The following is a 25,107-nucleotide window of genomic DNA, read 5'->3' as shown; positions in this document are numbered from 1 at the left end:
GTACGTTCTGCCGACATGTCCCAAAAACTACAAGTACACCAGACCTGTGTTTCCTGCTGCTTGGCCTGCAGCACTTCTGGATCACACTCCCTGTAGTGTTCTATCTGTACTGTCAGCTTCTCACACTGGGACTTCTTCTCCTTCAACTCCTGTAAGATCTTCTCTCTAGACTCTGAGTCCTCTCTAGGACAACAACATAGACCATTAAATATTACCACTGTCTTAGCGACTATCATAACTATAATCTACAACTGTGCATGCCTAGTGTCAAAACTGAAGGCCCCCAAAATGTAAACAAAACATGTAAACAAAACATGCTTTATCCAGATGTCTTTGCTTACATTTTGACTGACCTACTATACATGACAATCAATATGGGAAAATACATACATATTGCAATACAAGTGATCACTGTTTCATCAATTATAATGGTAGCAGGGATCTCCCCAGAAATTTAGGACAGAATGGAGGAGGCCTGGGGTGCGAAATATCGGTAAATTTGACCAAAGAACCCTGGAAAAGGGTGTAAAAACACTAGTTTTGAAAATTAACAGGGTGGAGCTGAGATATTAGGACTGGGTGGAGGAGCTCCACTGCTCCATTGTTTAGGGAGGTCCCTGTGGTAGGTATATGCAACATATTGGTAGGTATATGCAATTGGTAGGTATGAGCAAATTATTGGTAGTCATACACAAATGCTTGATATGCATTATATGCAAGTTACTAGTACTTGTGATGGTGGGCATATGCAAATTATTGGTAGTCATGTGCAATTCACTCAACTACCACCTGGTTTTTGCCTACCACACAATGGTCATGATAAATCATGGCAATTGCTTGTTTATGTTTGTATGCTCATATTTATTGATAATAGTGCCAGGCAAGGACATTACCCAGTAAAGCAGATGTCCTTGAGCCAGGAAATGACATGATATGCTTGATAAGACTAAGGGTCAGTAAGACTTACCTGCCCACTTGTGCCTTACTGATACTCTGGTCTGTTGCCTTCCTCTTCCTCTGGGTCTCCTCCAGCTGTTTCTCCAGCTCGTCTATCTTCCGTTTCCTGGTGTGGACAGCTTTACTCGGGAAGGCCCAGAAATAGTTGGACGTCCCAATCCTCTCAGTGTCAACCTGGAACGGTCACAGCATACTGATCATAATAGAATAAATTGTAATCTAAGTAAGATAGAAGATCGCTACTATAACCTCCTTGAATATTTACCTATTTCATTTATCTGTTTTTACACCTACAACTATATTAAGTATTATCTAAGTAAGATAGAAGATCGCTACTATAACCTCCTTGAATATTTACCTATTTCATTTATCTGTTTTTACACCTACTGTACAACTATATTAAGAAGTTGAACCTGTACCAGTAACGTTATACTATAGATGTAGCAAGATAACAGGCTTGTAACATTCATACTGTCATAAATTCTAGTATTTGTACATCTTAGATCTTTAACATCTGTGTCCATAATATCACCAGGGTCCATAATATCGCCACCTTGAGAAACAGTGTGCAACATACTTTTGGTATGCACTCCTTCACACATCAAATGTACATACCTAGGGTATGTTGCAGTAAAAATATCTTTAAGCACACTATATCTCAAGGTGGCGATATTATGGACCCTGGTGATATTATGGACACAGATGTTACATTTAATAACCCTTATTTTACTAGTAGTTCAAAAGGGCATAGGTGATTCAAGAGTCAGGAGCTATTTATTGTACATTTTCAGTGACACAGTCATATTGAATTTCAGACAATTTACCGTAGAAATACACATTATTATAAGTTAAAATGTACAATAAAGGTCCTTCATTCAATAAACACGACTCGGTAGACAGTAGCCGTGGCGACTCTTGATTCGGGCTTACATGATTTTGCATTACCCTCGAGCCTCCGCTGAGGGTAATGCAATGTAAGCCCGAATCAAGAGTCGCCACGGCTAGGTAGACAGTAACTGAACTGTTTTAGGTCTTCTATTATACACAAACACAAATCCCAATCGATGCATCTGTTATTGTTACACATAAATGTTTACACACCAAACCATCGTCCACTAAACCCTGGATGACGTCCTTGATCACCATAGCGTTGATTCCCTTCTCTTTGGACCCGATTTTTTCCAGTTCCTTGAGTTGGAAGAACTCCTTCCTGTCGTAGAACACCGACAACATCCTCTGTCTCTTCTCCTCTAGCGATATACCCTTTCTTTTCGACATTTTTTCTGTGAACCGAGAACTACGAAATTGAAAATGGCGCCAAAAGAGAAAACCTGAGGTCGCTCATCCGGGACCTTTGTGACAGGACGGACGTAAAAGGAGTTGTGATTGGCTAATCATCCTAGACCTTGAGAGATTTAACCAATCACGAAGCAGTTGGCAATGTAACTCCCGGGGTCAATGCAGACCATTTGTTGACGAATTTTTTGCGACGTAGTGAGCAAGTTTTGAGCATTTTCCGCAGGTTTTGTGGTCATATATCCCACCAGACGCGACGTAAACGAGCGTTAAGTGTCTCAAACCAACCATGGACATCCTGAAAGCGGAGATGGCGCGGAAACGTAAACAACTGGAGGACGCCAAGCTTGTCGACGTAAGTTTGGGGAGGGGGGCAGTTGACTTCCGGAAACTAAACTTCAACACATTTGCATGCCACATGCTCGATGATTTCTTATTTCTAAGAACAATAAAGCTGTCTTGGGCTCTTATTGGGGTCGTGTGCCAGAACAGCAGAGCGTTCGGCTCTGAGCCAAGAGGTCCCGGGTTCGAATCCTGCCATGTCACCGATCTTGTGCCTTTGGGAATTAATTTAACTTAAGTTAAAGTCACTTTTTACTGTGACTGTGAGTGCAGTACAGAAAGATTGGAATTCCTCAGTCTGAGTGTGAACCATATGTATTTGATGAGATGTATAATACAGTACATCATGATTTATTTTACATGTAGGAAAAGAAGAAATTCTTCAAAAGAGGTGAACTCCAGGCTAAACAAGAGGAAGAGTACTACAGACGGATGAACATGGTGAGGTGTCAGCTTTTTCCTCCATCATTAACAAACTACATCTACATAAAGTACATACAAAGATTAACAGGGCTCAAAATTAATATATATTTGTCCCAGTGTCAAATGACACCAGACCTGAAAAGCAGGCTGGGACAGTCCATCCTCAGTTCGGGACAATTGAAATCTATTATTGGGACAATTCTGGGACAATAGTAAAAAAAAAGTTAATTTCGAGGCCGGAAGAATGTTGATATATGTTAACTACAATGTATGTTGTTTGTTCTGTCTCTTTCAGTATGAGAAAGACAAGCAAGATCAAGAGGATAAAAACACAGAGCCCACACCAGGAACGTCCAAGACCTCCCCTGAGCAGGAGAAGGAAAAGAAGATGCTTCCTAGAGAGGAGGTCAGTGTAGATGTACAATGTACATACTAGCAGGCATGTCAACATTTATTAATGTCTTTCATTCTCATGTGCCCTTGACAAATTTTAAAGTGAATAGCAACCTACTGCCCCTACAGCCTCTAAAAGGCTATGGGACTTCCTTTACATTGTATTGTATGACACAGAAATGCTGTTGTTATACACAGGTGATTCGCAGACTGCGGGAGAGAGAAGAGCCAGTCCGACTTTTTGGGGAGACTGACTATGATGCATACCAGAGGTTAAGGTATGGACCTATTCCTATTGAAAGTTTTGAGCCAAATGTTATTTTGTACTTGAACCAAGCATGGCCAGTTATTGATTACACAGTATGATACTGTACAGGAGAGGTTTGATACCTGTCATTCAAGATATATTTGATAAGATAACAAATACTGTAATTAATTTTTTCTTGATGGTAGCAAACTTTCACGATCAGAAATTATAGTATTATGATGTCATCAGTAAGTCTACAGCAATTATTTAATTCACAAGTGGAACTGGTAATCTGGAGCCTAGTGTTCTTGATTTATGCTTAAACATCTTTACTTGGTGTTTTTCAGACGAATTGAGATCCTAGAGCCTGAAGTGAACAAGGTAAGCATTTAGCCACCACCAAACATTTGTAGCTTCTTTTTGGCCTATTTCAAATGCTTCATGTATAAAATGATGATGAAAATGTGCTAAGCAATGGCAGTAAATTTTAATATCATGCAGACTTCCTCATCCAGAATATTTTTTGTGTTGCCTCTCTGAAATTTCATTCGAACCCTTTAACCAAAGTCCTTACCTTCCCTCCAGGGGTTCAGGAATGACCTGAAGGCTGCGATGGACAAGGTAGACGAGCAGTACCTGAAGGAGATGGTGGAGTCCCGCCATGAGGGCGAGGACGGACCAACACGCGGGAAGTACGACCTCAGGGTCAGCGACGACGGGACAACACTGGACGACATCAAGGTCTGCATGATTACATCAATCTTTTCCTGCTTCATACTTACACCTGTACAACTCCAATTTTACCTGCATGTGGGGTAGAGTTTCTCAAGTACTGGTATTAAACTTAAAGCTAAGATTGTGAATCCAAGGCACACCCACAGGGGCAGAAAAATCAAGTGTTTATGTTGTCCTCATACGCCAGAGATTGCTTTTCTGTAATGTATGGACATTTAAAATAAATGTACATGTACAGTGTATATGAAGATTTGTATGAAAATTAAAAGGTATCACTGTGTTTACATACAGGAAATGGCAGCAACTGTGAGCAAGATTTCAGATGACAAGGAAAGACGGGGCAATGAGTCCTTGATGATTCTCAAGTTTTTGAAGGTGAGGAAAATATAGCTATTCATATTGGCATTGCAGTTAAATTATCAGATTTCTGTTTCTTGGCTTAGCTATCATTATTGTTTTGTTGACGTCTTGTGATGATTTTTGTTTTGTTGACTTCTAGTCTGGTAGTGGTAATTGTTTTGTTGACTTGTTTGTGCCCCACCAGTTCCTGATGGACCAGTGGGCGAAGGAGTTGAACGCCCGTCCAGAGGAGGTAAAACGGAGCGTCCAGGGGAAACTGATGACAGCCACACATGCACAGACTGGGGAGTACCTCCGACCACTCTTCAACAAGCTCAAGAAGAAGGTGAGTGATTGAAGCGTAGTCAATACATGTACATTGTAGTATCATTTCTTAGCATTTAAACTACTGCACTCTGCAAGATTTCAAGTTTGATTAAGCTCATGCATTGTAAGCATCTCTTTTGATCCAACTCCCTGTAAGCATTCCATGTAAGAGTTCTTACAAAGGTTGGGAAAATGCAATAGAAGAATATGCTGTGTTGAGTCAGCTCTGGTGTATGTGTACATAAAGATAAAACGAAAATTTTAGGAATTTAGAAATTTCAGTCATCTCTGTCTCTCTCTCTCTCTCTATATATATATATATATAATGAGATGCATACTACGTTATAACTGCAAATGATTATGTTTGTTTTTATTGTGTTTCAGTCAGTACCATCTGATATCCAGTTTGCTCTACTAGAGATAGTCTCAAACCTGTTGGAGAGAGAGTATGTCAAGGTAGGAAAAGTCTCCAACTTTACATGCACTAATTTACAAAAAGGCAGGTGGTGTTTCTATCCCTAAACTTTCCTGCTGACATATCTAATGGTGTGTATGTGTATGTGTTACTCCAGGCTAATGATGCCTATCTGAGAATGGCCATAGGGAACGCGCCGTGGCCCATCGGTGTGACCATGGTCGGTATTCACGCACGTACCGGTCGAGAGAAGATCTTTGCGCAGAACGTTGCCCGTATCCTTTACAGCACATCTTGTGTGGATGTGTTTCAAGTGCAATGTTTGCCTGGCTTGGAAGCCCCCAAAATACAAGATCTTGAAAAATAATTTTTGCAGTTATGCCAAAACTGAGTAAAAAAAACACTAAAAGTTGGGATCCAATTCTCTTTTTTTTTTTTGACTCATAAGAAAGTAGAATAAGACAGCAATTTTTTGTACAGTTATTCTGAAATGTAAGTAAATCTACACACGTCACATCATACATGCCAAGTTGTTGGTTCCTTGACTGCACTGCAGATGTTCTTAATGATGAGACACAAAGAAAGTACATCCAGGTAAGTGTTCTTAATGCTCCATAAGTTGCAATTACATGTACAGGACACATGTATGTACATGTGTATATAATGCATACAATTTTGTCCATAAAAGACGGCAGATTGGGCAGAATTTCTGTCTGTCATGAGCAGCAAAATAGCTTCAAATTTTGGACAGATGGACACTGGCTAGAACAATAATGTACAGTCAAATATGTCTATACTGAACACATAATATAACAAAAATTTTACAGTAACATTTCTTTGGTTGGCAAAAAATGTTCATAATTTTTCCACAAGTGTCTTGTCAGTACTGGGTCATATTTTGTCAGAAGTCACTACTGCCCCTGTTTTGGTTGAGAGTGCCCTGATGTAGATGGCTTCCTTCACTCCTCTTGCAAAGTAGTCTTTCATGGTAACCTTTGCTGTTTCTGTGCAGGCCCTGAAGCGACTGATGACCCTGTGCCAGCAGCACTTCCCAGCTGACCCCTCCAAGTGTGTGGAGTACAACTCCAGACCTACCCTGCTGGTGGGACAGTGAACAGGGCTGCAACTCAAAGTGGGCTTCCCAGCTAGCCCCTTCTTGTACATACATATCAGCTGATAAATAGCAATGCTTAAGAAGATTTATGAAGGGTCAGACGGTTCTCCCCCTCAAAAAACAGAGGGTTCAAATCACAGCATAGGGGGCCCCTACGCTCAAACAGCTTAGGGATAGCTATGAGCACTCTTAGATGTTACATGGTAATTTGCATTACCACCTACGCATGATCATCTATAGATCTGTATCTGTCAGGACCAATTAAAACTTGTACATATTTCACTCCACATAGCCCAAGCATTAATTTTTCTAAGTTATCATATTTAAAGGCGCTCTATGTAGTTTTTTGCGCAAAAATTTGGATTATTCTAATTATACTAAATTTCAGTGTTATTAACAGTTACTATCACTTTTCAACACATTTGTGTCATTATTTCACATTTTTTACGTATATTTTGTCCGTTCAAACAGTCCTTGTTGGGTACCCGGTGCCACCGGTTTGCTCAGGACAACAACAACAACATACAGGGGTTGCCCTCCCTAGGGTGGCTAATTGACCCGGCATGCCAGGCTTGATTGACAGGGGCACATGTGACAAGATATAGCCTCGATAGAAAAACACTCACATCTTTCACATGAGGTCTGGTGGAATATAATTATCAACTTGGAGTATTTTGTTGGGCATGAATAAACTGTGGTCATTATCCCTTCAAAAGAGATAAAAAATCTGGTAAACGGTTAGGTATTTCAGAAACTGGTAAGCTATCAACTGACACCCCACTGGGATGTAGGTCAAACCACTAGCAGTGGACAATACAATGTACCATATGTGCGGTTTGGCCAGAGGTTGTATAGAAGATCATTCACAGTTTTCTAAGCTTCTAAGGAGCAAGGATGTTGTATTTTTGTTGAGGAGTATGATTTTGGAATACTAAAGGGTTAAGTCAATGTACTATGTAAAGAAAAGAATGAAAAATATACTTTTTGTATTGTCAAAAAAACTACATAGAGTGCCTTTAATAAAAGTATCTCTAACTAACTAAAGTGGTAGTAAAAGTCAAACTTCTGCAATGCAGTCGGACACTTGGTTTCCACAGGGCGGATGAAACTATTTCTTGCTTGTCTTGACAGCAATGTCCTGCACTATGAATTTACAGTAGTGCATGTATGGCTCACCCTGCAACTTTGAACTAATAACATTCAGGGGTTTTTCTAGAAAAATTTGGCATGAGGGAGCAGTATCACAGCGAGGGAGCGAAGCGACCAAGGGGGGGTAGGTGCGGAAGGGGGGGTATCCCCCCTTCCGCCATGTGAAGCCTTTGAAAATTTGAAGTTGAAATGGGACATTTTGAGGATACTTGAGGGGGGAAATTTGAACTCTTAACCTCAGTATACCTTTCCCAAATTTCTATTCATGCCTTGCATATTTCACTTGTAAAATATAAGTACAATCAACAGTACACACAATCTGCAAATCACCCTTTATACACTTACACAATTAGTGATCATTGTTACTAGTACTAGTAGTAGCTCCAGATGACAACATTGGGTTTGCCACAAGCTGAAACCTTTCCCATGGCACAATTGCAACACATTCATCCAAGCTGCTACAAACTCAGGTCTCATGTTTCACTTAAGAGCCTGTTCTATAGTATGCAAATGAAGGAGGTCTAGCTTCATGTATTTGAGCTAGTTCTCAATGAACATTGTTTATTCCATTCAAACTTTTACTACTAGAGCTAAATTTTCAAGTTTGTGGTAAGATTTTGCAATTTTCATGAGAGTAACATAGTTTGTAATGCTAGAATGTATTGTTTTGTGGTGTTGTTTTTGTATTTTTACTGGAAAAAGATGATTTTGAAAAAGACTTAGGCTTCAATCTGAAAATTGATATGAGGGCGCTGGTTTGTTACATGAGGGCACAGCGCCCTTGTTCCCCTGTTCAGAAAAACCCCTGACATTAGAACTATTGTAACAGTTCCAATTGTATATACATGTAAAACAAAGGAAAGAAGCCCACAAAACATCATAAGTGATCACATTTCCAATACATTTTATTCCATTTAGCCAGATTTGTTTGAGGTCTACATGTATGATTACTTTGATATATGTACCTATTCATTTTCCTATTGCTATGTACGTTTTGTAAAATAACATCTGTCACATTTCCATAAATTAGTGTATAATTACATGTATCATGTTTAGTGATATGCGAATAAAAATATTTGTGGTAAAATATTCTGATTTTGTGTTTAAGTAAACCAGAATATAAACTGTAGATTATTTTAAAAAACTCTGACCCTGACACGTACATATTGTATGATCATAAACCACTAGTACTGTATAAAATTAATGATAATCATATGACAGAACTAAAGTCTACAGCAACATAGAATATTATTAGACAAAAGTGGGATTTTTTTCATTTGGTGATATGTAAAGTTGGTGCGACATTGTCAATAAAAAGATGTGTATACATGTACAAACTGTCAAATCAGTTAAACCTTATATTGGTAACTGTCCCCTCTTTCAGCAGATATGGAATAAAAATGGTTTAAGATCATTAGTTAACATTTACTCATTGGCACAAGTATCATTGGCATAAATCATATTAGGAAAACAATAATTATTGACCTCCAACAACATACATTAGGCATAAATTCCAGACCGATGCTTATTTGAGGATGTGCCATGGCTAATCAATCAATACCTGTAGCATCTGATTTACATTAAGTTTTCTGCTGACAAAGGCAAGACATTACAATGGAGTTTGAAATGGACAGCATAAAAGTCAATCATCATATCATAACAGTCAATGTTTGATACTGAAATAGTCCTTTTGTATTGATAAGGCACTATGGTGACACTGGCAACAAGAAAGTACAGGAGACTTCTATTTATGGCTGGTATGTAGTATGGAAGTCATTGCAAGCAGCCTAAATGGGTAAAACAAAGATTTTCTTTAAAAAAAACTACTCCCTTTTCAGATTTTCGATATACTTCTCTACACTGGTAAGAGTCTCTGAAATGAGGGTTGGATTGAAAAAATCTATTTGCAAAATGACCAGCTATAGACACCTACTTATCCAAACATTTATTTCCTGAATTTGAAAATCAATTATTTCAAGACTTATTAATTACAACAGCCAGCCTTCTCTCCCATCGGTACTTTGTTAGATGACGGTGCCTCTAAGTCCACCGTACTAGTGTTCCTCTTTGGTGTTTTTGGTGCTTTGTCCAGAGGCAGACAGATATCAAACATGGCGCTAAAGAGTTCTTCTACGTTGTGGCCGCTCTTGGCGCTGGTTTCAAACGACAGCTTTCTGTCCGCCACAGTTCTGTGCTTTTCGTTTCTCGGGGTGTTCAGTTCCTTGGCGAGGTTTTCCGCCTCATCTGGTAGAACCTGGCGCGTTTCCTCCGTCACGAGATCGAGTTTCGTGCCCACGACCGCGATGAGGCAGTCGTCCTCGGCGCCCTCCAGGATGGGGAGAAACCGCTCCTGTAGGATGTCGAACGTCCGCCGGTCGCTGATGTCGTACGCGAGGATGGCGGCAGAAGCACCCCGGACATAAAATGTGGTAAGGCCTGAGTACCTTTCATTTCCAGCTGTATCCTGCAAGATTGAAGAAATAGAGATGTCAAGATTAATAGTATTTGTGTTTTGGACCAGGAAGAACTCGTATTTGGAGAAGTACTCAAAGTCAATTTCAGGGTTTAGCAAAACTGGATTTTCAAAGTCAATTTTATAGTATTATTTTAATGTAGTAAGTTGAATCAATCCCATCCTTGATATCTGTGAGACAAGAACGTTTATTAGAATGTTCAACTTGCTGACAGTTGATTGTTTAGTATCGTAGGCTGGTTCTAGGTATTTATGGGTGGTACCCAAAAATAAAGAGTGGCATTGAGCCGACGAAAGGTAGTAAAACAGCACAGCGCTCACCCATATGGCAATGTTGTATGGTCCCCATTGCTTCAGCATAAAGGAGGCACCTATGGTCTGCCAGGGAAAATGAGAAATGATAGATAAAGCAGCAGGAAATCAGTGTATATATACGTTAGGACTTGTGACAGACTTGTGACTGAGACAGACCCTAGATCTGCTTGGATATTGGCCTTTTCTACACCAAGGATATTAGGCCACACAATGTAATTGAATTGGTTCTTGGATTCGCTTGCTTCATTTTTCCACCAGCCTGGTATGTTGACTTCATTGTTCCTATCATGGCTTTTATCTTAAGTGTTATCATATCATTAATACGATGCCTAGGCCTGTTCCTTTACTGTCCCGTCATATTTTTTCTGCAAAATATCTGAGAGCCAACAAATTATTGGCCTTATAGAGAGTCCACTCACACTTGTAGTGTCCTGGAAGGCCCCGCTGATGTACCTCTGGAGCAGGGCTGTTTTCCCGATGGCGAAGTCTCCCATGATCACCACCTTCATGTCCCTGTGTCAGCAGAAATATGCATCACTTCAATATTAATTTTCTACACAGTCTATAGTATAACTTTTTCTCTAGCACTTTTGCTAGCCTGTTAATAGCCTCTATCTGTCCTTCTCTGATTATTTTGCTGACTCCCATGCACTGATGACTTTGAGTGGAGATTTTACGACTGTAGTAAATTTTGAGGATGACTTTTATAAAATGCGGGGGTTGGGGTACAAAATGCACAATGTACTATTTAGTAGGGTGGGGAGGGAAATAGTATATAGCTGGAAAGACAATCCCCTTGACGAACTTAAAATCTTTCCTTGTTGGATGACATCCAATAATTGCGACTACCTTCTTCATCTAGCAATTACACAACTAGATTTCGTTTTTATTTCTATCTGGCTTGAAACGAGGAGGATATTAGATATTTTGATGTTACGTATGATGGTCCTCCCACTTCTGAAACACAAGTTGGCAAACTACTTAACGTATACTTTAGCTAGTAACGTTACTTTGCGAAATCGCTTGCGAAGAAAATACCAAACTTACGCCTTCTTTTTGCCACCGGTTTTGGCGGCCATGATGTCTAGACCACTGGAGGAGGGGTTGCAGGATAAAAGATTTAGCACAAAACAGCAAGTAAACATGCAGAAACTGAACTAAAATGAACTGAAAAAGTTTGGACTGCAAACCCGGAAGTCACTGCAACCTCGTTTTCAAGCCATTTGGGGTCAAAGGTTGTTGGACAAAACCTCTAACGCAAAATAATGTCGCTGTATTTCTGTGTGTACTTTAGGGGTTTGGAGGATGGTTTATGCCATGCTTTTGCTTGATATTCGATGGATCAACCATTTTCTTCACGCGTTCTTGTTCTTAGGGTCGCAACCCTGATGCGGTGAACAATTTTACTTTTAACAACCCCATCTAGCGGAATACTGTGACACACCAAGTTGCATGGGTGCACATAGGGGGACATGAGGGTCTGCATGGAGGGTCTGTGCATGGGGAAATCTTTGAAGAACGCTTTGCGGCAAATAAAGGTCTTGTGTAAGGCTTTAGGAAATAACGTTACTTCATATTGGATTGTTCTTACTCAATTATGTGGTGTCTGGCAACAAAACGGACGCTACATTGTGATTTTTATTGGGCTTTTATTGAATTTTTATCTGGCTACGCGACAAGAAAAAGTTTCAATAATGAATTTCCCCTGAGTCTGTTTATCAATGAAGTACATTGAGATTGGGTTCAGTATTAGAATGTGGATGGCCACATTACTGATGCGCTGCTATATCCTTCCGCTACTGAGAAAAAAGTACCATGATGTTACCGCCACAATTATGAATGACAGCACCTGTAGGAGTATTATCGTAGCGAATTCGATCACAAACCCTGTATTAAGTATGTCTAGGGCCAAAGCGTATTGAGACGATACGCTAAAATTCGCTACACTAAAGTTAGTCCCATCCGCAACCCGGTTGCCACAATCGTGCTCGTCCGCTATAAAATATACAGGAATGACCACATGATATATGGTATTAAGCGACATTCCCTCAAATTATTCCAAGCGATCAACCATATATGACAGGATTTCTAAAAAGATATTATCATAAACCAGAGGACGGCTTGCGTGTGCTAAGCTTTTAGAAATAATGCATTTAAAACTGGCTCTTTTTAATGTTCAATGCACATGATTTTGGAGTTCATTCCTCCCAGCGTTCGATCCGCCATGTTTGCTCCCGTTGTCATGGGTACGGGTTCTATTTACTCCCACAGATGACACTAGCCAGCATTCGAAGCAGGTGGGGATTTTTATCTCTCCGTTTCTGAGGCAGAAAAATCAGCAAAATACTCACAAAAAATCGCAAATCATAGTCAGATTTTACTTGTTAGTTCTCTTGACATATATAAAGAACATTAGGGTCACAAAAAAGCGTGAGTTTTAGCGGAAAATGCTCCGAAAAAAGTTTCTGTTTTGACGCTGACTGGGTCGAACAAGGTTACGGCCACCAAGGTCATTAGACAGTAGTACTATCTGTAACCAAGGAGATTTGATTTTAACTCCATGCTGTAACATAGATAACACATTTTACCCCTAAGGCAGCAGTGAAAAGTAACCATGTACTTCATTTTCGTAACGTTTAAAGACTTATAAACCTGTTAGTTATCCTGAAAACTGTTTTACATGAGATTTTTATGACATCTGTAGGCGTTCTATCATCTATGTTGAGAAGTCGAACAATGGCGACGACGATGTCAACAAAACAGTCTGAGGACAGCGTTAGCGCTGAGAAGGAGTCGATGTTCAAGAGGGTGATCAGAAAATTGAAGAACAAAGGATCTTCTGAAAACGTCTTGGAAGTTGGGGCCATGGCCATGGTAAGTTTCATTTTCATTTTTGGGGAGATTTTCAACCGCCGGTGTACCGCTCGTGTTGTTTTCATTTGTCGTCAACTTACGTTGTAGTAAGTTCATCATTTGTTATGACTCACGTTGCGTATGGCTTCTTTGGATGTTTAACTAGATAGGTTGCTAACTTGCTATTCCAATGTCACAAGTTTGTTTCCTTAGAACAAAAAAGATACAAAACTTACGTTAACTTTTTATAACGTTCAATGTATTTGGAATCTTTTTTTTTTATCGAAATGTGCATATTGTAATTTGTAACATGTTGCTATTGGACCAGTTTACTCAAAAGCAGTAAAATTATGATTTGAATTGTTTACAAAAGTGCCCGTTCTTTTCTATGTTTTGTTTGTATGTTCTTATTGTAGCACGTTCCCTTTCTTATTCAGCCAACTGACACAGGCAGCACAGAACCTGCGTTACAAGAGTAAGAACTCAGTTTTAGTCAGCTTTAGCTACCACTGAAGTCAGAAATAGTCAGAGATTAGAAATTACAGTGAAATTACAGTGTATTGAAAAAATGCATTGCTGTACATTCATGTCAACTTTATATATTTCATATGCCCAGGAGGGGACAGAAAAATTGATATTTCTAGAAAAATGAATGTACTAAGACAGACTACCTGTGTCACTATGAAATATATGTAATCATTGCCCTTGCAAGTATCAAAGAGATTCTGACATTTAAAAGTAGTACATTTATGTTATTACTTAATAATTTTAATCTTTTTCTTTAACAGCCTCAAAGAGCGCACAGTGGTCCTTCTGGAAAACCTACAAGGCCTCCAGAGGTAAGGAACAACTCTATAATGGAAAATACAGGGCACACATAGAGATGGATTCAGAAATGTATTCTACTTCACACACATATTTAGTCTGACAACTACCACAATATTGTCAGCTACTTTCTTTGTTATTTATTGTTGAAAACAAATCAAGAAATACTTAGAATCAAGAAACTTTATTTAGCCTAGTACACAATAGACAATGATGCAACCTGTGACTCTACTGGAATGCTGGATAAATACATGTCTCTTCCTTGTTCCAGGTTGTTTCAACAGAAACATCACTACACCTCCCTTATGATCAGGTAATATATGACATATTAATTTAAGTATTATCCTAGGTGGCTGTGGTCATAAACTGTCAATTAGAAATTCTCAATCTACTAAAATGCATAATACATACATATAATACATTCTCTTCTCCCTTCTGATATGCTGTTGTAATAATAAAAGTATTGAGGTATACTGTAATAATAAAAGAGTATTGAGGCATACTAGTACCTCATGATTCTCCAGTTTCTTACATTGTGCTTGATTTCTACAGGAGGCTACATGAACAAACAGATGAAAATCACAAACAGGAGGATGTGATTCTGAGGTAAGAACAATCATTTATTTTCAACTTCTATTGACCTATGTCCTGTCCTTGGTGCTGATGAGATCTCTCAATGTATATAAAATGTCCATTTCTAGAGAAAACCTTTTTTGATGTAGTAAATGTGAGGTTTTATATGATTTTACATGTGGAATAAGAAATAGATTCCAACAGGACTTAAAAGAGGGTGAATAAAGTTTGCCTTTTTCTAAATCTCTCATCTATATGCCCATGCAATATAATTACGATATTAACAATGATAGATATGTTGACATATCTGTAACTTTTTATGGATTGTTTCTACTCTAGCGAATTCGTGAAATGGCTGGAGGCAAACAACACGTAAGTTTACAAATATTTTTTCTTGCAATTGAAATCATATCTGCTAAATCAGGAACTTGAGCTCACACTATGTAATGAATCTGTTCTCAGATGTCCTAAAAAGTTGTTCGAAGATGCTTAAATCAAATCTCTAATGTTATCCCTCAGAATAATCCAGCACCTGGAAAAAACTCTCCAGGACAGGTGAGTTTTTGTGCACTTTCTTTATGCATAAAACAACAGTTAAGTACTGTAGTTACAGTAAACACAAGTTTCATATAGATGCAAGGCTTGATCCACTCACAATGATCTGGATGGGCCTCTAGGCTTTTTGATACGTGAGGTAGAATCTACAATGTGCTCAAGGTGTGGCTTTCTTTAAAGTCTGATCCGAGAGGACGTCTCTAACACTTCATTTTGTGATCCTAGTACACTGAGGAAATGAGGTGTAAAGTGGGCCTTAAACCACAAGACCACCTTACCACTAGCTTCAATCATTCACTCACACACCAGAAGAAAAACTACTTGCTATTTCGTAACAGTTTAATGTTTCCCATGCTGTGCACCACAACAGGGTTTCCCTGAAAGATCGGGAAGTGAGTGAGCTGAAGGCTCGTATGACTGATCTACAATCAGAAAAGACACAGTGAGTAATCTTTATTCCTAACCTTTCATGACAATCATTATCACTACTTCATAATATATGATAATGTACCTAGTTGCATGCACACACAAGAAAACAGCATTCTGTAAAACTCTAAATACCATCCAAACATTTCTGAATGATATCCTGTGCTTATGGCACGATCTAGTAGACAAAAGTTAGGTATAATTTATTGGGCGTTGAGTTAGTAAACAACAAAACATTATGTATAATAAAAGTTTATAGTTGATCATAATGTATTTTAGAACAACAAATGAAATAATAAATATGGTCTTATTCTATCCATGCATCAGCTAATCATCCCTAATAGTATATGGTATTACAGGATTGTCTTAATCTGTTCTTCGTCATGTTCAAATGACCCACTCAACTGCACTTCTTTACACTGACAGGGAGAGTACTGAGGCTGCAGCTAAGATCAGAGAGCTGGAGGTACGTCTGGTAGATCAGGCGGCAAACACACGGCACAGGTGAGATGGTCACTCAGTCACTCAACTCTTACTCAATCACTCACTCACTCACTCACTCACTCTATTCTCACTAGCTCACTCACTCACTACATGGGTTACTTTGTCTATATATAGAACTTTGTGTTGGAAAGGATAGAGAGATATTGATATTGATTTAAAATAACAAGCAGTGCTCATAAGTTCACACTTTTGCAATAGAAACAAATTTTACGACAAATCCATTCTGTGCCCCTCAACAGAATTTCCCAGAAAGATCAGGAAATTGAATCCCTGACGGCTCGTGTGGCTGAACTGGAAGCTGAAAAGAAAGGGTACATTTTTTTTTTTTTTACTTTAGAAGTTTGTTATATCTGTCCACACAATCTTATCCATGGCAATAATTTCTGTCCTATTACAACTTAAATAATAAGTTATTTATTAATCTATTATTGTGGTCTATATATTAAACATTTTGTTATCTTCATCATTTAGATTTGATAAGGCCAGACCAAACATGCTCTCTCAAACTCTGCAAGCCAAAAATGTCCTGATCGACCCAAGGCCTATCCTTCAGGAAATACAGAAGGTATGTGTCTTTTAAAAAAGTTTGATTTAGGCTTTGTAAAGCAATGATGGTAAGAACTTAAAGTAAGATGTACAGGAATAAGTCAAGAATTTCTCGGTGCAATGTTTATATACAGAAATGTTTGAATAAGTTGATCAATCAATTATGGTTAAATGCACATGATGTTCAAGGTTGCATCATAATAGTTTCATCATACCCGGAGGATAATAAAAAGTTGCTTATCTCTTTATTCAATAGATCAGAAAAAGTAATGATGAGAGAATGGCTCATCAGCAGGAAATGGTCAGAAAGCTGCGGAAGCAGGTAAGGATGGGAAAACTGATTTTTGTCTATTTTCGATCATATAAAATTCCATTATAGCTTATCATCATTGCTGTATTGTAGCCTGGTTAACGAGATATCTTCCATGTGTGGTGTCTTTCAGTGAACATTGTCAGGAAACTTTTACATCTCAACGTATTGACTCAATATTGAAAATTCTTTATTCCATGTGAAGGTGGAGGCTAACAAAGGGTTTGTGAAGCAGCTAAAGCAGGTGAGCTTTGCAGAAATGTTTTGGTTGCCTTTTTGACTCTGTAAAACGTACCATAACAAGATATTATTTGCACTAACAAGTAACTGAAAAAAGAGAAGTGACGATAAGTCTTAAGTTTATACTATTTCACCAGCAACAGAGCTTTCAACGTGTCATGAATTCAGAAATACTAATACCATGCTTGTATATGCACATGCAAAGTTGTATAGTTAAAAAATCATTTTATCATTACAGGACCTAACTGAGCAGATTGAGCCACATGTAAGTCAAAAGTTTATGCATGTTTATTGCGCTAAAATCGTTGCTTAAAAGCCACTAGATTTGTGCATTTTTGCTGTTCAAAACATGAATGATGTTAGTATTACAATACAATTCAATTACTCAAATCAATTGCAATTAAAACCGAAAGCCAATGTTCACTGTCCATCACTCATATTCCATATTGTAAGTTTGCCTGTAATTGCTTCTTTAGGGAAAAGTGCTCAAAGATACCCTTGACAAAAATCATAAAGAGGCAGTCCAGAAGGCGGCTGAAGTGCCCCAGATTCTACTAAACGGCGTGCCACTGCTAGATGCTAAAGAGCAGGAGGAGGAACACCAGAAGGTGGCTGAAGTGCCCCAGATTCTACTAAACGGCGTGCCACTGCTAGACGCTGACGAGCACGAGGAGGCAGCCCAGAAGGCGGCTGAAGTGCCCCAGATTCTACTAAACGGCGTGCCACTGCTAGACGCTGAAGAGCACGAGGAGGCAGCCCAGAAGGCAGCTGAAGTGCCCCAGATTCTACTAAACGGCGTGCCACTGCTAGATGCTGAAGAGCAGGAGGAGGCAGCCCAGAAGGCGGCTGAAGTGCCCCAGATTCTGATAAACGGCGTGCCACTGCTAGATGCTGAAGAGCAGGAGGAGGCAGCCCAGAAGGCGGCTGAAGTGCCCCAGATTCTGATAAACGGCGTGCCACTGCTAGATGCTGAAGAGCAGGAGGAGGCAGTCCAGAAGGCGGCTGAAGTGCCCCAGATTCTACTGAACGGCATGCCACTGCTAGATGCTGAAGAGCATGAGGAGGCAGTCCAGAAGGCGGCTGAAGTGCCCCGGATTCTGATAAACGGCGTGCCACTGCTAGACGCTGAAGAGCACGAGGAGGCAGTCCAGAAGGCGGCTGAAGTGCCCCAGATTCTGATAAACGGCGTGCCACTGCTAGATGCTGAAGAGCAGGAGGAGGCAGACCAGAAGGCGGCTGAAGTGCCCCAGATTCTACTGAACGGCGTGCCACTGCTAGATGCTGAAGAGCTGGATAAGGTGGAGAAGAAGGCAGCTAGTATGCCACAACAGTTTCTTAGTGGATTCTCTCTGCCAAATGATGGAAACAGTGAAAGGTCAGATATTCCACACTGCATTCCGGAGTCTCCTACAAATGAAAGCGAAAAGGAAGAAGACACATTCGGAATGGGACTTGCCAGTCAACAGAATACTAGCCTGTCTGCAGGTGATGCAAGCATAGAAACAACCCTAACTACTGTACAACAGCCGCTACGCATCCCAGAGTTCTTCGTTGTGCACAATTTCCCCCGAAGTCTTGTGGCCCACCGACTTCCTCCGAACTGTACTATGGACCCAGTGCCGCTCCAGGTCCACTTTGTACCCAATGATGGTTGTGCTTCAGGAGAAATCTATTACGACCTTGACTCTTGGGCTGATGCGTTCGAAGCTGCTATGGATGCCATGGACTCTGGACTAGGTGATTTCCACTGTGCGAGTCCTTACCCTGCCCGCAAGTCAGCGTCCTTCCCGGCACAGGCCTGTTCAACACACGTTCTGGATGACTGGCTAAAGCCTTTTGACCCGAGGCAGAGGGATTCCATTATATCCAGGGCATCATTGAAGGATCTGCCAACTAAGTCTGAAGTCGGTAGCGGAGACATGAAACCACAGAGTCCTGGAGCACCATCCTCCTGGTGGAAACCAGAGAAGCCTACCAAGTACCAAGAGTTCGGAGAGCCGAGTATGAGCCTCCTGGACTTTACAGCAGCTGATGAACCTCGTGGACTTGAAGTCCTGATCGAGAAAAAAGCACCAAGTCAGTTTTGGTGTGCACCACCAGCCTTGGTAAGAGGAGATGAGTCCCGAGGACTGGAACTTGTGCTGGAGGGTTCAAATGATTCCCAGGCCGTACAGCAGAAGGCATTGCAGAGATATGAACTCACCAAGATGGCCGCCGTGTCGGGCCAAGAGATGAGCCACTCCACCATTAGCATGCAGGTCAACACGTCTCCAGCGACTGAGGGAGAGGACACTGTCCGAGACGACCCTGTTACATTCGAGCCTTGTTTCTTGTTGGCACTGCTAACCCACAGGATCAAGAGAGGCTACAGACTCAGCACTGTGCTATACTGATAAAGCGTACGCTACATCAGCAGCATGTGAATTTATCTTATGAATGTGAAATATTTTACTATGTTTGTTCTATAATGTACCACATGTTTGTTTAAAGTGGAGACAAAAATCAATGCGACATCAGAAAAAAAATGTCATCTGCATGTGTACATTACAGTTCCACTTATTTCTACATACCAGAAATGTATCTACAAAACAAACATGGATTTTAACCAGACAAGTACATGTATTTTATCATGCTTTTCACAAGTGTGCCTGTAAATGCAGAATTTTTAACAGACTCTATTTTGTAACACAATTTCAGACCTGCCTCTTACTGTGTTTTTGTAAACATAAAAAGTACAATACACTTTTTTTTCTGAAGGAGCCAAAAGTCTATGTTGTATTTCTTGTATTGTGACTCGAATGACGTGGTGTAACTCGCGTACGCACAAACCAATTAGTGCAGATGACTTTGGTTCACACATCAGTTTTTTTTTCCATTCAGCACCAAGGACAGATGTGTTGTGTGTGAAAGGTGTTCAGCACAAAGGACAGGCGTGTTGTGTGTGGATGGTGTTCAGCACCAAGGACAGGTATGTTGTTTGTGAATGGTGTTCAGCATCAAACAGGGGCGTGTTGTGTGTGAATGGTGTTCAGCACCAAAGGACAAGTGTGCTTCTGTATGAATGGTGTTCAGCACCAATGACAGTACTTGCCTTGCTACCATTAGTTGATCTACTAATTGTAATGGACAGTCAGGATCAGTCTACTAGACAGTAAACTACTAAAATGTTTACTTTTTAAAACCTTTTTTATTTAAGAGTTCAAACACAATACAACTATAAAAATACACAATACAAAACTGCACAAACATTATGATAGTATTATATAAAATGCTAATTAAATATTGTTTATAAAAATGTGTGCTATGTTTGTTCCATCTGTGTTATCATAGAAATTTCGTCACCATAGAAATAGAAAACATCTAACCTATATGCAGCCTCACTGCCATTCGTCCCACCAGTAATTGTCTTTCTACCATTAATTGATCGGTTGATTCCGATACACTGTCAGGATTGGTCTATTAGGCGGTTAAATATTTTCCTTTACTTCAAAAAAAATATTCAAGAATCCAAACACAATACAACACCTCAAATGCATAACTGGGTAATACATGATTTTAGTATACATATTTATCTAGTCAGTGACTTGGTCAAGAAAATAGACATGGTGTCGGGCAGAGATGAAATCTGACTTGTTGTCACCTCCTTGCAGCCGTTCGAAGAGGTAGATCTGCTCTACCCACCTGTAAATAAAAATAGTAAGGTTTAAATACCCAAGATTTTCTACCAGCGTGTTTTACAAGAATTATGATAGCATATTTATTATTTAACTGATTTCGTCTTTAGAACACATCGATGACAAGTTTTTCTTATAAGTTTATATTCTATTTGTTGTCCTGTCTTTCGTTTATCACATGTCATGGTCTAGCTATTATTTGCTATAACAAGGTAAGAAATGGGAGATTCCAAACATTATTTCGTGAGATTCGTGAGTGTAAAGGGGATGGTATTGTAAAGTCTAACCAGTATTACAACACGTAGTTCAGTGAATTATTGCACAATTACAAACTGAGGTGCCCCAACCGAGCACTTACTGGGTCACTTTTAAGTAATCATTACCTATCTAAAAAACTGTTGTCAGAATAATGACAGCAACCGTCAGTACCCTGGAACCAAAACATACAAACTTCCCATAAACCAGCTAATTTTAAACATAACTTCTGTCCCGAAAGTAACAGTGCCTTACCGCCAGTACAGCAGTATATCTTGTGTCCCGTCCAGCAACAGCCGCCGTCTCCACATCTGTCACTCCGCACATACCTGCCAACGTCGCAGCCACCCGGGTCACAGAAGGTGGCTGTGCCTTCCCAGTAGCAATCTGGAAAAATTTCAGCACAGTCTGCATTGGAGGGGTCCACACTTACATGTACATGGTACACAATTCACATAAAAAATACAAAACAAGAAGTACCATTTCAAATCCGGGGGAGGGGCAAAATTGAACCTTGAAGTACACTGGTGCAATGGGTCTGGCATCCAGGTCTGGCATCCAGCCTAATCGTGGTGAGGCTAATCAATCTCCCGTCGTGAAAGAAAAAACTGCCGCGGAACCTTGCTGAGTCGGGCGGGGAAGAGCTCCTGCAGCCTCGAGGAAAACCCACCCCAATCACGATAGACTGGATACCAGATTAGGTGTGAGTATTACGTACATTGCTCGCGACAGACGATATCCTCGCCTGCCCAGCTGCCGCCCCTGCATGCACGGCTCGGGTTCCCACCGTCCCAGTAGTACCCGCTGTTGCAGCTGTAGGTGCAGACTTCGTTCTCCTCGTACGGGTAGTCACAGCCGGTGTAACCGTAACTGACGGTGATGCCCGGGGGGTTTGGGCAGGAACCTTGAAGTACACCTTGCAAAACACATTAAAGATGTGACTACTAGTAGTAGATAAATGATTTAAGTAAACTGTGTACTGACATATTACTGACAAAATTGGCTTTTGTTGTGATATATTCAGCTTATATAATTACAAATTGTTGAAAATTTGAAATATAACATTGTACACTGTCTAATGGTTGGTTGCTTATGTAATCTAATACAGCGACTATCGTTGAATAATTGAATTCAAAAGGCCAACATATAAAAGATATAACTGTGATTAACACAAGGATTGTCTGTATAAAGTCATCTATTCCAATTTTTTATGTCATTCATCGCGGTCTAGCTAGTGAAACTGGGTCTTAGTTGAGGGAAAAAGGCGGCACGTGCTTACCTGTGATACAGCGGTATGACACCTCCAAGTACTTCTGGACTCCGTGACAGGGATCTCCACCGAAAACTTCATTACGCGATAACACCGCGCACTCCCGTCTGTTCTGGCAGAGATCCCTCATCATAGTCAGACTGTTGGCAGCGCGGCAGTTGGTGCTACAGGTTGAGCATGGGCAGGAGTGGGAGGTGGTCGTCCGGCCGTAGTTGGCGTCCTCGATCACGATCGTCTGTCCGACCGAGCAAGACAGCTCTAGGACTTCCCACTCGCAGGCGTGGACTGTTTCTGCGCCTGTGTCAACTTGTGTGTATCAATGTTGTTAATTACAAGTACCTTACATATCTGATAGCATAGCAGAAGTGGGAAAGCCGGCTCCTGAAATTTTCGATAACGAAGCCAAGCCAACAGCATGCATACTAGTATCTGTTATACATGGCTGTGTAAATAAATGTTTCATAGTGTCTTCATGTTAGCAATTACCCTATGGTTATCGATACATATACGTACAATTTACATGCATTACATTGCATTACATTTATGCTATTCTCAAACCACAAAAAAAGGAAATACAAATGGAGAAGAAAATGTAAAAAAATATGCATCTGCTTACCTATGATTTTGTCGTAGAATATGTCCCTTGGAAAGTTGTGCGTAGTAGTCTCCCCACAAGTTCCGCTCTTCGGGTAGCACACACTGTTGTCGTGAAACATGAAGGAGACACAGTCGGGGTGACTCGTGCACCGTTCGGCACAGTCCTCCAGGGTGATCCCGTCCGTATGTATAGACCAGATGTCGTTCCCAGGGCAGTCTCCGCCACGGACAGTGTAACCATCGACGGTTGCCACTTGAATACATCCTTGCTCTTGCTCTTGCCCTTGAAGAAAAAATTGCATATTAAAGAGGGCGGGTGGGCTATTTCTATTAGAATATATGTACACTGCAGTGTGGCATTCTAAATCTATATTGCTGTGGACCCTATATATGTCGAGTGTTTTTTCTCAACCTTCGAACGAGGTTAAGTAAAACAAAATCAAAGCCCTAGTTTGACATAAATGGTTCTAATTACCATAATTTATGCAAAATTAACATAACATATCATTAGTGACGCTAAAGAAGAGTGAGGGATGCGACTCCTCACCTAGAAATAATCTCTGTAATCTCTAGCAGTTGAGTCATTGAATATGTTAATCATCGGGCATACCTTGTTCACAGACAACTCCGGCATCTTCGCTGTGCCCACAGTTATGTGACCCCCAGCCGTTGTGTCCACAGTCAGAAATGGTTGTCTCCGAACCATCGCAGTCTACATCGTCCAGCCAGATCGGGTCGGACCCCTCTCCGAATGCCGCCCTGTCACGAACTTCTGTTGCACCGGGATATCCCAGCTGACGGCAGACCACGCGGGCGTCACTCAGCTCCCAACTATCGTCACAGACGGTTCCCCATTGTCCGTTGTGGAACACTTCAACTCTGCCTTCATTGGAGGAACTTCCGCCAACAAGTCGGATACTAGTATCTGCAGCTGGAAGAAGTATCCTTTATTGTTATTCTCTGTCTGTCTGTCTCTCTCTATCTGCGTGTGTACGTGTATGTGTGCGCGCGCGCATGTGTGTGTATGTGTGGTTGTGTGTGTGTGTGTGTGTGTGTGTGTGTGTGTGTGTGTGTGTGTGTGTGTGTGTGTGTGTGTGTGATGTGCGCGCGCGCGTGTGTGTGTGTGTGTGTGTGCATGTGCATGTGCATGTGTGCGTGTATGTGTGTGTCATGTAACATAACACAACAGTACAACACTTTGTGACATGTGACACTTTGGAGTCCTTGTCATCTTCAACCGATTTTTCCAGCTCCTTTGCACACAATTTTAAGTGTTCACTAGTTCTGTTAGTTCACAAGAATGGTGACAGATTTCACTCAACACATCCGGCAATAATCTCCAGTTGCAGTAGAGTTTAAGTTGTCTACGAATACGTTAATAAGCGAGCATACCTTGTTCACAAACAACTCCGGCATCTTCGCTATGCCCACAGTTATGTGACCCCCAGCCGTTGTGTCCACAGTCAGAAATGGTTGTCTCCGAACCATCGCAGTCTACATCGTCCAGCCAGATCGGGTCGGACCCCTCTCCGAATGCCGCCCTGTCACGAACTTCTGTTGCACCGGGATATCCCAGCTGACGGCAGACCACGCGGGCGTCACTCAGCTCCCAACTATCGTCACAGACGGTTCCCCATTGTCCGTTGTGGAACACTTCAACTCTGCCTTCATTGGAGGAACTTCCGCCAACAAGTCGGATACTAGTATCTGCAGCTGGAAGAATTATCAGATACTTTATTGTTATTCTGTCTCTCTCTCTCTCTCTGTGTGTGTGCATGTGTGTGTGTGTGTGTGTGTGTGTGTGCGCGCGCGCATGTGTGTGTATGTGTGTGTGTATGTGTGTGTGTTTGTGTATGTATGTGTGTGTGTATGTATGTTTGTGTTTTTGAGTGTGCATATGTGTGTGTGTGTGTGTGTGTGGTTGTTTGTGGTTGTGTGTGTGTGCGTAAGTGTG

General features: G+C 40.7%; 4 protein-coding genes, 1 long non-coding RNA gene and 1 pseudogene across 5 annotated transcripts in view; 2 read left to right on the top strand and 4 right to left on the bottom strand.

The window, feature by feature from the left end:
• LOC109477183 (meiotic nuclear division protein 1 homolog) overlaps window positions 1-2,272 on the bottom strand; it is a 3,476-nt gene extending 1,204 nt beyond the window's left edge. Inside the window, exons 1-3 of the mRNA XM_019778252.1 lie at window positions 2,059-2,272; window positions 968-1,131; window positions 45-183 (exon numbers count right to left, since the gene is read on the bottom strand). Of these exons, the coding sequence (XP_019633811.1) occupies window positions 45-183; window positions 968-1,131; window positions 2,059-2,235 (480 nt within the window). The 5' untranslated portion in view covers window positions 2,236-2,272. The remainder of the gene's footprint in view (window positions 1-44; window positions 184-967; window positions 1,132-2,058) is intronic.
• Window positions 2,273-2,377: 105 nt separating this feature from the next.
• On the top strand, window positions 2,378-6,909 carry LOC109477169 (pre-mRNA-splicing factor 18-like). Its single transcript, XM_019778234.1, has 12 exons — window positions 2,378-2,608; window positions 2,962-3,036; window positions 3,314-3,424; window positions 3,610-3,689; window positions 4,006-4,039; window positions 4,244-4,399; window positions 4,685-4,768; window positions 4,938-5,078; window positions 5,444-5,515; window positions 5,632-5,749; window positions 6,031-6,068; window positions 6,487-6,909. The coding sequence occupies exons 1-12, from the start codon at window positions 2,543-2,545 to the stop codon at window positions 6,586-6,588; spliced, it is 1,077 nt and encodes a 358-aa protein (XP_019633793.1). The 5' UTR covers window positions 2,378-2,542; the 3' UTR covers window positions 6,589-6,909.
• A 1,642-nt stretch (window positions 6,910-8,551) lies between these two features.
• Window positions 8,552-11,733, bottom strand: LOC109477177 (ras-related protein Rab-20-like). Its single transcript, XM_019778244.1, has 4 exons — window positions 11,573-11,733; window positions 10,945-11,038; window positions 10,532-10,588; window positions 8,552-10,201 (listed from the first exon to the last, which is right to left on the bottom strand). The coding sequence occupies exons 1-4, from the start codon at window positions 11,668-11,670 to the stop codon at window positions 9,722-9,724; spliced, it is 729 nt and encodes a 242-aa protein (XP_019633803.1). The 5' UTR covers window positions 11,671-11,733; the 3' UTR covers window positions 8,552-9,721.
• A 3,548-nt stretch (window positions 11,734-15,281) lies between these two features.
• LOC109476920 (myosin-10-like) lies at window positions 15,282-19,750 on the top strand. The gene is made up of 9 exons (XM_019777936.1): window positions 15,282-15,331; window positions 15,702-15,773; window positions 16,184-16,261; window positions 16,501-16,572; window positions 16,733-16,826; window positions 17,064-17,129; window positions 17,323-17,361; window positions 17,596-17,622; window positions 17,834-19,750. Exons 1-9 carry the CDS (start codon window positions 15,282-15,284, stop codon window positions 19,748-19,750), a joined length of 2,415 nt encoding a protein of 804 aa, XP_019633495.1.
• Window positions 19,751-20,698: 948 nt separating this feature from the next.
• LOC109477203 lies at window positions 20,699-22,144 on the bottom strand. The gene is made up of 3 exons (XR_002140653.1): window positions 22,005-22,144; window positions 21,542-21,673; window positions 20,699-21,038 (listed from the first exon to the last, which is right to left on the bottom strand). It is a non-coding gene; the product is annotated as an uncharacterized LOC109477203 (long non-coding RNA).
• A 1,602-nt stretch (window positions 22,145-23,746) lies between these two features.
• Window positions 23,747-25,107, bottom strand: part of LOC109476919 — an 11,579-nt pseudogene continuing 10,218 nt past the window's right edge.

This window comes from Branchiostoma belcheri, unplaced genomic scaffold, assembly GCF_001625305.1.
Source record: "Branchiostoma belcheri isolate BF01 breed outbred unplaced genomic scaffold, Haploidv18h27 scaffold4, whole genome shotgun sequence".
NCBI classification, from domain to species: domain Eukaryota; kingdom Metazoa; phylum Chordata; class Leptocardii; order Amphioxiformes; family Branchiostomatidae; genus Branchiostoma; species Branchiostoma belcheri.
This window is presented reverse-complemented; position numbering and strand designations above follow the sequence as displayed.

Coding starts and splice junctions, on each gene's coding strand:
- LOC109477169 (XM_019778234.1), top strand. CDS start 2,543: ATGGACATCCTGAAAGCGGAGATGGCGCGGAAACGTAAACAACTGGAG. Junction 4,040..4,243: donor TAGAGCCTGAAGTGAACAAG/GTAAGCATTTAG, acceptor CCTTCCCTCCAG/GGGTTCAGGAATGACCTGAA. Junction 5,079..5,443: donor TCAACAAGCTCAAGAAGAAG/GTGAGTGATTGA, acceptor ATTGTGTTTCAG/TCAGTACCATCTGATATCCA.
- LOC109477177 (XM_019778244.1), bottom strand. CDS start 11,670: ATGTTTACTTGCTGTTTTGTGCTAAATCTTTTATCCTGCAACCCCTCC. Junction 10,589..10,944: donor CCTTCCAGGACACTACAAGT/GTGAGTGGACTC, acceptor TTTCCCTGGCAG/ACCATAGGTGCCTCCTTTAT. Junction 10,202..10,531: donor CATACAACATTGCCATATGG/GTGAGCGCTGTG, acceptor TCAATCTTGCAG/GATACAGCTGGAAATGAAAG.
- LOC109476920 (XM_019777936.1), top strand. CDS start 15,282: ATGTTATCCCTCAGAATAATCCAGCACCTGGAAAAAACTCTCCAGGAC. Junction 15,774..16,183: donor CTACAATCAGAAAAGACACA/GTGAGTAATCTT, acceptor TTACACTGACAG/GGAGAGTACTGAGGCTGCAG. Junction 16,262..16,500: donor GCGGCAAACACACGGCACAG/GTGAGATGGTCA, acceptor GCCCCTCAACAG/AATTTCCCAGAAAGATCAGG.